General features: G+C 36.7%; 2 protein-coding genes across 2 annotated transcripts; both read left to right on the top strand.

Moving 5' to 3' along the window:
* Positions 1 to 1,221: 1,221 nt before the first annotated feature.
* On the top strand, positions 1,222 to 5,860 carry acta1b (actin alpha 1, skeletal muscle b). Its single transcript, XM_073833964.1, has 7 exons — positions 1,222 to 1,379; positions 2,860 to 2,999; positions 3,110 to 3,434; positions 3,551 to 3,712; positions 4,858 to 5,049; positions 5,132 to 5,313; positions 5,401 to 5,860. Exons 2-7 carry the CDS (start codon positions 2,871 to 2,873, stop codon positions 5,542 to 5,544), a joined length of 1,134 nt encoding a protein of 377 aa, XP_073690065.1. The 5' UTR covers positions 1,222 to 1,379; positions 2,860 to 2,870; the 3' UTR covers positions 5,545 to 5,860.
* A 1,021-nt stretch (positions 5,861 to 6,881) lies between these two features.
* ccsapb (centriole, cilia and spindle-associated protein b) lies at positions 6,882 to 10,842 on the top strand. The gene is made up of 4 exons (XM_073833960.1): positions 6,882 to 7,021; positions 7,679 to 8,018; positions 9,206 to 9,501; positions 10,666 to 10,842. Exons 2-4 carry the CDS (start codon positions 7,697 to 7,699, stop codon positions 10,840 to 10,842), a joined length of 795 nt encoding a protein of 264 aa, XP_073690061.1. The 5' UTR covers positions 6,882 to 7,021; positions 7,679 to 7,696.
* Positions 10,843 to 10,905: the final 63 nt, after the last annotated feature.

Here is a 10,905-nt window from a genome sequence, read left to right as displayed (position 1 = left end):
AACTTTTACTGCAACTGTAAATGACTTTAGTTGCCAAAAGAGGGTGCTGTTGACAGTTGAAAATAAATCACTAGCTATTTTGGAAAAAATTATAGTGATAGTGGGTTGAAGGAAAGAGGTAAAAACCCCTCAAACAGAATTGGATCTACTATTAAAAAAGTACTGCTGATGCAACCATCTTACTACCGTAATCTACAGTCTGTCTCAAATAGTAATGTCACTACACTGATATGAATTTTACTTCACCTAAATAGTAAATTGGTTTGATTAATTGACTTTATTGTGTCCCTCTAGTAAGCTCAGAAACTGAATCACTCTGATTAAGTTGAAGCAGGGAGATTGTAGCTCAGACTGTTGTGGTGTTTGCTGAAGCAGTAAGCTGCTTACCCCCAGAATGACTGGCTACAGCCTTCACTGACTCAGTCAGCTTGACATAAGCTCTAGGGCCAACTATGGCAGGATATCTGCTTGCACAGAGACGGGCCTCTTTTGAGTAAAGCATGCAGAGCAGCCACACACCTCCCTGCACTGGAGAGAAGAAAAAATCTTAATCAGCATTTTTTGTCTTGTATTTCCCAAAAATATCTATTAATCCTTAAAACAAACTAGATTTACTTGAGAAACAAAACAGCATTTTAATACGTGTATTTTCAGAGAACATACACTAGAGTTAAGAGAAAAATAAACTAAAAAGGGAAAGTATAAAACAAAACATACAAGATTGGAAAAATACCAAGTTATCAATGAAACAAAATAAAATGAAGGGAATATAACGTAAGCTCAACACTTCAGTTAACTTCATTTGACTTTGTTGACGATTTTTAAAAATATGTTTGGCCGGAGAGGTGTTTATATAAAAACATTCACTTATTAGCTTGTAAAAACAGCTTATAATATATTTAATGCACTTGTTGATACTGTTTTGCTTTACCAACCCTGCGCAAACTGTATGAAAATAATGGTATCAAATATTAGCTGTGAACAAATTCTTTAAACGTGCTATTTTATAACTGACAGAAATATACTATGAAGCACCATGTGGGAAAAGGCTAGTAGCAACATTAGTTCCGCCCTCACACCATATAGAGCTCATGTCGGGGTCTGGAATGATGACTATCAAACCATAAAAGGACAGTCATGCTCACTACGGACCTAGAGACAGTGGGAGACACGCCGCTTCACTAGGAAGTCACCCCTCGCTTCCCCCGCTAGGGCCTAATATGGTTGAAGGATGGGGAAAACTCCAAGTGAACATACAGATATCCTCAATAGTGCGCATGGGGACAAACACGAAGAGTATATAAGGTTTTCATGGGTCAGTAAGTCCGTGACTGGATCCATCAGCGGTTGTGTTCTGCACTGAGCTTCATCACAGAAAGGTAAGACCCATGTGCTACTACTAGTGTAGTAACGCGGACTGACAGAAAATAACTTTTATGTAATGTGTTACAACTAACGTATTTTATCTGAAGACTAAGTCTACTAGATATAACGACTTCGCAAGAAGTTATTGGATAACCTAGCAAAAGTTTAAAATAATTAATTTATTCTTACCATAAACTGTATGTCACTGGCAGAGTTGATCATTTTTATACTTAATGTGACAACGTGTAATAATTATACATAAGAAAACATACTTGTACTTCCATAAAGTGTTACTATCACATTTCTAAGAGATTTATGACAAAATGCTAACTTAAATGGTAACACATTATTTCAAGGTGTCCTTGTTACATGTAATTATACATAATTTACTATTATTATAATAGTAACATGGAAGTAACCCTAAGCCAAACCCTAATTCTAACCCTAACCATATAGCAAGTACATGTACTTAAAAGTATAATTACACTGTAACAAGGACACTTTAAAATGAAATGTAACCAATATTACTTTCTCACTACACTCACTTTGATTAATTGTTCGCAATATGCACAGCTTTACCCTTGTTGTACGCTGTGAAAAATAGTCAACCAAACTTATTTGCTTGATGTATTACTTGTTGCCTTAAATTTAAATAAATAAGTTACCTGCTACTTTTTTAAACACTTTGAATTTCATTACTAATGAATAAAATAAAGTTAAAAACTAAGCTGACTCATAAAACCATAAATTAGAGTCAATGAACAGAACATATTATGACTATATACTGTTAAATGGATGGGAAAATATAGGTTATAATGATGAAAACGTTTTTGCAGTTTACATACTGATTAGTGCATTGTATAATTACTTAATTCACTTTATCTTTTTGCATAAAGCTGCACCCAATGCATTAAACCAGTCATAAGGGTAATTTTTTTTGACATTTTGAATAAAAAAGCAGAATAAATAAGCTTTCCATTGATGGTTTCTTAGAATAGGACAATATTTGGCAGAGATACAACTATTTGAAAATCTGGAATCTGAGGGTGCAAAAAAATCTAAACAATCGAGAAAATTACCTTTAAAGTTGTCCAAATGAAGTTCTGCATATTACTAATCAAAAATAAGTTCTGATATCTTTATGGTAGGAAATTTACTAAATATCTTTATGGAACATGATCTTTACTAAATAACAAAGATTTTTGGCATAAAAGAAAAATCGATCATTTTGACTCATACATTGTATTGTTGGCTTTTGCTACTTATGACTGGTTTTGTGGTCCAGGGTCACATTTATCAATGTTCTCAAGAAAACGTAACTATTTTACAAGGTAGTGATTTTCATACGGAAATAAAGCGTGGCTGTCAACCCCTAAACGTAACCATTAGTGGGCGATTGAGATTCTACAAATTCATAAAATGAGCCACTAATTCGCTAAGACGCAAAATAGTTTGAAACTGCCATGACAGTGTGCTGATATTTTCCCTCATTAGACTCCATCAAGATGTGTGACGACGACGAGACTACCGCCCTTGTGTGCGACAACGGTTCAGGCCTGGTCAAGGCTGGCTTTGCCGGTGATGACGCCCCAAGAGCTGTCTTCCCCTCCATCGTTGGTCGCCCCCGTCACCAGGTTTGTTCAGTTGCATTGTGTCCTTTGTAAATATCATTTTATGGATAAGCTTAGGCTATTGAAATATTGTGACATACACTGACATAAAAATACCCTTTTTCTTTTTCCAGGGTGTCATGGTGGGTATGGGTCAGAAGGACTCATACGTAGGAGATGAAGCTCAGAGCAAGAGGGGTATCCTCACTTTGAAGTACCCCATTGAGCACGGTATCATCACCAACTGGGACGATATGGAGAAGATCTGGCACCACACCTTCTACAACGAGCTCCGCGTTGCCCCTGAGGAGCACCCAACTCTGCTGACTGAGGCCCCTCTTAACCCCAAGGCTAATCGTGAGAAGATGACCCAGATCATGTTTGAGACCTTCAACGTCCCAGCCATGTATGTGGCCATTCAGGCTGTGCTGTCACTGTACGCTTCTGGCCGTACCACTGGTGAGACAATTATTTTAACATTAAACACTCACATTAATCATGAATGTTGAAGAACAAATATACAAATTATTTTATTGTATACAACAAAATGTGCTAATTTATTTTTTATATTTAAGGTATTGTGCTGGACTCTGGTGATGGTGTGTCCCACAATGTCCCCATCTATGAGGGTTACGCTCTGCCCCACGCCATCATGCGTCTGGATCTGGCTGGTCGTGATCTGACCGACTACCTCATGAAGATCCTGACGGAGCGTGGTTACTCCTTCGTCACAACTGGTAAGAAAATGCAGTTTGACAATTTCACAGCCATTCTGTGTTGTTTTCTTCTGTTTATCTGAACAAATCAGAATTTTTATTTTAAATTGTAATAATATTTCACAATTTTGTGATTTCACAATTTCACAAACAGTATTGTACCAATACTGGATAACTGTGCATGCTCAATTCTTCTATTTTTTTAATATAAAATTTAAACATAATTTTTAATAATTTAATAACACAATTTTAAAGGTAGTTTTTAGCTAATCACAAAAGGAATATAAATTGTGCATACTGCAAATTATAATAGTTTGATGCCTGAGTTTACTTCTATTATTTAGATCAGTTCATTTTATTTTTTATTTATTTTTTTAATTAGACAAAATAGTATATCATTTTAATATAAACAATTTATCCATTACCATCAAAATTATAATTTTCATAATAATAATACAGCTATTTGCTAGTGTAAATAGCATATTTTCTTAGCAAAAAGCAATGGATTCTATTTACATTAAGTGACAACAGCACTATTTTTTAACAATATACTATTTACACTATTTACAAGTGAAAATAGCTATAGATTCTATTTACACTATGTTAAAATAGCAGGATTGTCTGCTATTTATACTACTTATTGCAAATAGTGGCAATTATGTGCATCTCAGTATTGTAGTACATTATAAAACAGTATGCAATAATAACATATTGAGTGCAAATTATGATTTTAATTCAAATGGATGCCACCTTATTGGGACAATAAAGCCCTCCCTAAGCCTACCCTAACCCTACCTGATACTTTTTTTTTATTTCTTTTTTTGATTATTTCCTTCATTTTTATTGAAAATAAATGCTTTCCAATGTGATAAGAGATTTGAAATTGGAGAAAAAAAGTTTGGCAAAAGGCGGATTTGAACCTGTGTCGATCACATTAAAAAGACTACAGCACTCGCTTTAGAATCTATGCTACTGGAGCTGTTATTTAACAACCATCTTTTGTAGTGTTGACTAGTCCAATGACATGTTGGTGGGCAGAGTTAGTGTAAATGGCCTCTGCCAACAAGGCGGGCTATTTCCACTTAGTGCAAATGGTGCATCCATTTGTTATTTGTTCTGCTGTTAGTATGTTAGAAACAACTGACTTACTTAAACTCTGTTTATAGCTGAGCGTGAGATTGTCCGTGACATCAAGGAGAAGCTCTGCTATGTGGCTCTGGACTTTGAGAATGAGATGGCCACTGCCGCCTCTTCCTCTTCCCTGGAGAAGAGCTACGAGTTGCCCGACGGCCAGGTCATCACCATTGGTAACGAGCGTTTCCGTTGCCCAGAGACCCTCTTCCAGCCTTCCTTCATTGGTGCGTAAAAACAAACGCTATTCAAAATTTCAGCATTTTTCTATACAGCTTTTATTTTTATTAACAAGGTGTTTCTAAACAGGTATGGAGTCTGCTGGTATCCATGAGACCGCCTACAACAGCATCATGAAGTGTGACATTGACATCAGGAAGGACCTGTATGCCAACAATGTCTTGTCCGGTGGTACCACCATGTACCCAGGTATTGCTGACCGTATGCAGAAGGAGATCACTGCTCTGGCCCCCAGCACCATGAAGATCAAGGTAATGCATCTGTGGTTATCCTTTAACATGGCCCCGTTGCTCACAGTGCATCACTAACCTGTTCACGTGTCTCCTTTATTCTTCCAGATCATTGCCCCACCTGAGCGTAAATACTCCGTATGGATCGGTGGCTCCATCTTGGCTTCCCTGTCCACCTTCCAGCAGATGTGGATCACCAAGCAGGAATACGATGAGGCAGGCCCCAGCATTGTTCACCGCAAGTGCTTCTAAATCAATCATCTGCATCTCTTTGCTGTGGAATATGCAATAATGGAGAATACATTCATCACTATGGGACAGCTTTGGTACAAATTTATTTTGTACCCATGTGTTACTCGATGAACATACCCTGGATTACCAAGCAGGAACACGATGAGGCAGGCCCCAGCATTGTCCAAACAGACACAATCAAGATCCAGAAGACCATTATACCATGTTATACTAATGTAATCTGTACATAAATAGTCATTAATTTATTAAAGTCCATTATTTGGTATTGGTTTTTGTGCCGTGTTTGTGTTAATAAATTGTTCGACTGCAGACTTGAGCCTAGTGATCTAGAGTGTTGCTGAAAAGGAAATCAGTTTTTTTTTTTTTTTTTTTTTTTTTTTTTATTAGAAAAATGTTCTACTACGAATTACACATAATACAGTTAAATTCGTTGCAGAGTTTGCTTAGTGTACAAGTTTATGAAGATTGAAGGCATCAAATGGTCACGCATGGTCATTTAACCCTTCTACTATTTTTAAAAATAGTGAAAGTTGACCTCTGGCTGACCTCACAGCAATGTGCTACATCTGCTTCCTGAAAAAACAGGATGGGGTCCTGACCAGTCATATAAGAATAAGTAATTAAAAAATAATGATAAACAATGGTTCAAATTCCTTTCAAATTCCTAAAATGTGCATGGTTTGTGATTCCTTAAGGTAGTCATAAAGGCACAATATGTAATTTTTCGCCGCTAGAGGTCGCATTGTTTAAAAACAATAACAGAGGCGACGCTTGATGACGCAATTACGGAGCGTAGAACGATGGGAAATGTGTTTTCACAAATCATGTTCACGGATGATTTTAGTTTTGTGAAAACAGGTTTTGGCATATAGCAATAAGCACCATCCTTAATGACATTTTAAACAAAATATTAACAATTTTGTGATGTATACTGTCATTATGTATATTTTAATATATTTAAACATCAAATGATAGACAGACAGACAATATCTGATGATACAGACAGACAGATAGATGATAGAACGATAGAGACAGATGATAGAAAGGTAGACAGGCGGCAGATAGATAGACATACATTCAGATGACAGAAAGACAGACAGATATTCAGATAGATAGATAGATAGATAGATAGATAGATAGATAGATAGATAGATAGATAGATCAAGCTGTTACTATGGTTACTTTCTCCGCAAATGTTCATGGTGTGTGCATGGTGTTTTCGAGCGTTTGAAACGCTGTTTAAAAGTTATAAATAGTTATACTTTTAAAAATAATACTTTTAGGGGCTCCTTAACCTTTTTTACCTCCTTTGGGAGGACAAGCTTTAACGGTAGACAACACCTGTTGATGTCTTCTCGTGATTTCCAGCGCCTTTACCACAGGGCGGAGCTACAACCGTGTTTTACAAAGCAAGCTTGACGTCTGCAGACAACAAGCGCCATCTGTTTACCTTCTCGTCCCTGCCTGAATCAAAACAGTAAGTAAATACATGACCAAAAAACGGCTCAGATTAGTGTTGACAGGTGTTTATGCGCGAATGAACAATCAACTTGCCTCCGCTCACAGCTGTCACATGACCATTCGCTTCAAATACTAGTCGACGTTGGAATGCAACGTTGACATGTAAACTACTTACTATACCGGACGCCAAAACGTTTGATTTCATTTAGGTAGTCCGTGAGTCAAACGCTAATATTTAACGTTGACTACTTACAGTATAAAGCTCTTTCGTTTAGTACGCTCTGTTCTGCATACTGTCGATGGCAACATGTTATATTTGATACGTATTAGAAATGTCTTTCTCTTATTTGTGCGTTTTGGATTAGCGAACTGTATCATTTAAATCAACATTCATGTTTAGTGTCACCGTATAAACCCTAATATGCAAATGCGCTAAGAGGTTCAGAGAGCTCTGAGGTGACGCCATGGTTTAAGTAGGCGTGTACGTGAAGGGGGCGTGACGAAGGAGCGCCATTCACAGCTGGCCAGCGATTGGCTTTTAGTTGCCTATTAGAATTCTGTTACCATAGTGATTTGGTTTAAATGTCTGGCGCGAGAGATGGGCGGATTCATGACAGACTGCATAGTAGACAACTTCGCTGTATAATGTACAATTTCTCTATTTTTTCTGCAGGCGAACCGATAGTGAAATATGGTAACGAAGCGAATTAGGTCTGAATACATGAAGAAATTTAAAGATCCGAAATGGGACACTTACTCAAAATGTTATGAGGATTTGCTGAAATACAGACTGTCAAGACGGCTGTTGGAGCAAGCGCACAACCCCTGGTTTTGGGGAGAATGGGGGAGCGACACAGGCTCCAGCGGTAAATCTACTCCTTTAAGTCGAAATAAAGTTGAACCTGAGAGGCTCCATAATGGGAAACCAGAACGATCTGCATGTGTGACACCAGAACCAGCAGCTGAACCACAACCACAGGCAGAAGTACAGGACAATAACGCTGCAGACACCAGTAAGTCTTGAGAAACAGGCTGTCATCTTCTGTTTTTTATCTTTTATATTATTCATATCTTTTATAAAATAGTTTGTATTCTAGCCAATTTATTGATAAATGCATCCTCGTTAATTTAACTATATCTGAATAATATCAAATACAAGTATTAGAACAAAATGCACATTTTAAAAACCTGAATTAAAAAAAATCAGGAATGGAAAAAGTTATTTCAGTAATTAAATTACTGTAAATAAAAAGTAGAAATATATATTTAAAAAAGTCCCAAAAGTATATTACAAAAATACTAAAATTTAAAGTACAATAAAACCTAGTTTTCTAATATTTATATTTACTTGCACTGACATTTAAGTAATTTTAATGTGAATTTTTTTTTTCATTTAACATTAACAAAAATCATTTGATTTATATTTTTTAGAACACTACATGGCAAGGCATAAAGACAATAAATTGTACTTAAAGTACCAAAAGATTAAAATTCTGTCATTTACTCACCCTCATGTTGTTCCAAACCCGTAAGACGTTTGTTCATCTTCAGAACACAAATTAATATATTTTTGATTAAATCCAAGAGCTTTCTGATCCTGCATAGACAGCAACGCAACACGCTCAAGGCCCAGAAAGGTAGTAAGAACATCGATAAAATAGTCCATGTGACATCAGTGGTTCAACCATAATTTTATCAAGCTACGAGAATACTTTTCGTGCGCAAAAAAACTAAACAAAAATAACGACTTTCAACAATTCTTCTCCTCTGCGTCACCCTAGCACCATATTGAAGAGTACCACAACGGATGTGCACACTTTCATAGGGTGATGCAGAGGAGGAGTATTGTTGAATAAAGTCACTGTTTTGAGTTTTTTTTTTGCGCACATTAAGTGTTTTGTAGCTTTATAAAATTACAGTTTAACCACTGATGTCACAGACTATTTTGTTGATATTCTTGGTAACTTTCTAGACCTTGAAGGTGAAAGGACCCTTGCTGTCTATGCAGGGCCAGAAAGCTCTTGGATTTAATCAAAAATATCTTAATTTGTATTCTGAAGATGAACAAAGGTCTAACGGGTTTGGAATGACATGAGGGTAAGTAATTAATGACCGAATTTTCATTTGAATGAAAACTACTTTATTAAAACACAGTAAAAATGTCACATTTCATGCAAATCTCTATGACTTTTATCACCAGAGCTAGTTACCGGAGTTGCTGGGCAGAGTCATCAAGACACAGGGAGGGAGGAAGAGAGAGCCAGAGAAGACTCTCCTGCTCTCAACCCAGAAACTAACACACATATCCCGAACACACCAAAGAGCAAACGGCGCTCCTCACACAAGTTTTCAAGATCAAAGGTCAAGCCTCATACCCCCAAAGACCCTGAAAAAGAAAACCGCCACCCTTTTGCTCTGTATGGTGCAGGAGAGAGGCAGACAGATATGGCTTCCAAGAAAACCCATAATGTTGGTCCTACAGCATCAACTGCAGAGGTGAGGAAGTTTTCAGGAAGCATAAGTGAGCATTAAAGGGATAGTTCATCCAAAAATGACAATTCTGTCATTAATTACACACCCTCATGTCGTTCCAAACCCGTAAGACCTTTGTTCATCTTTGGAACACAAATTAAGCTTTTTTTAAGCTTTTTGACCCAGCATAGACTGCAAGGGTCCTACCATGTTCAAGGTCTAAAAAGGTACGAAGTCCATGTGACATCAGAGGTTCAATCATAATTTTATGAAGCTACAAGATTTTATTTCAACAATTCGTCTCCTCCATGTCATACTAGCACCATTTTGGAGAGTACCACAATGAATGCGTGTGCATCAAAAATATCTTAATTTGTGTTCCTAAGATGAAAGAAGGTCTTACGGTTTTGAAATGACATGAGGGTGAGTAATTAATGACAGAATTTAAATTTTTGTGTGAACTATCCCTTTAATCAGTATGGGAAAAAATAGTAATGTAATAAAAACTATTACAGTTTGGTTAACATAAATAGTCAATTTAGATAGAAATGAACAATTGTTCAGTTTTATCTTTGGGACTTTTTTAAAGAATAGTTCACGCAAAAATGAAAATTCTGTCATTCATTAGTCACCCTCATGTCGTTCCAAACCTGTAAGACCTTCATTCATCTGGGGAACACAAATTAAGATATTTTTGATGAGAGCTTTCTGACCCTGCATAGACAGCAACACAACTGACACGTTCAAGGCCCACCAGATATAACCACTGATATCGTTGTTTTACCTTTTTTTTTTTTTTTGCACATTCACTTTAACATTGGGGCCTTTCCAACATGACTGTTATATGTTTTTGAATTTGTCATTTTTTCTTTCGGCATAAAAAGTATTCTCATACTTTCAGAAAATTAAGACTGAACCACTTTTGTCACATGGACTATTTTATTGATGTTCTTACTACCTTTCTGGGCCTTGAATGTGTTAGTTGTGTTGCTGTCTATGCAGGGTCAGAAAGCTCTCAGATTTCATCAAAATATCTTAATTTGTGTTCTGAAGATGAACAAAGGTCTTACGGGTTTGGAAGGACATGAGAGTGAGTAATTAATGACAGTATTTACATTTTTGGGGAACTATCCCTTTAAGTGCTTATTGCTATTCATGCATACTTCATGCAGCATTTCTTCTGTCTAGATACACGAGTCAGCGTTGCGAGCAAAAACCAGACGGGAGGTGGAAAAACAGATAAAGAGAGTCGACAAACAGAGAGCCAGATCTGCTGATTTTGAAAAGAACAGAAATAAGGTTGTCCCCGAATTCAACCCCTGGATGACAGAGTACATGCGCTGCTTTTCAGCTCGTTCTCGGTAGTACTGCTTTCTGAAATCCTTTGAAAATGTCAGTGACTATTTAAACCTCTGAGGCTGAACAACT

Source organism: Garra rufa, chromosome 2 (genome assembly GCF_049309525.1).
Source record: "Garra rufa chromosome 2, GarRuf1.0, whole genome shotgun sequence".
Classification (NCBI taxonomy): Eukaryota; Metazoa; Chordata; class Actinopteri; order Cypriniformes; family Cyprinidae; genus Garra; species Garra rufa.
The sequence above is the reverse complement of the archived record's forward strand: the minus strand, read 5'-3'. Positions and strand labels throughout refer to the sequence as shown.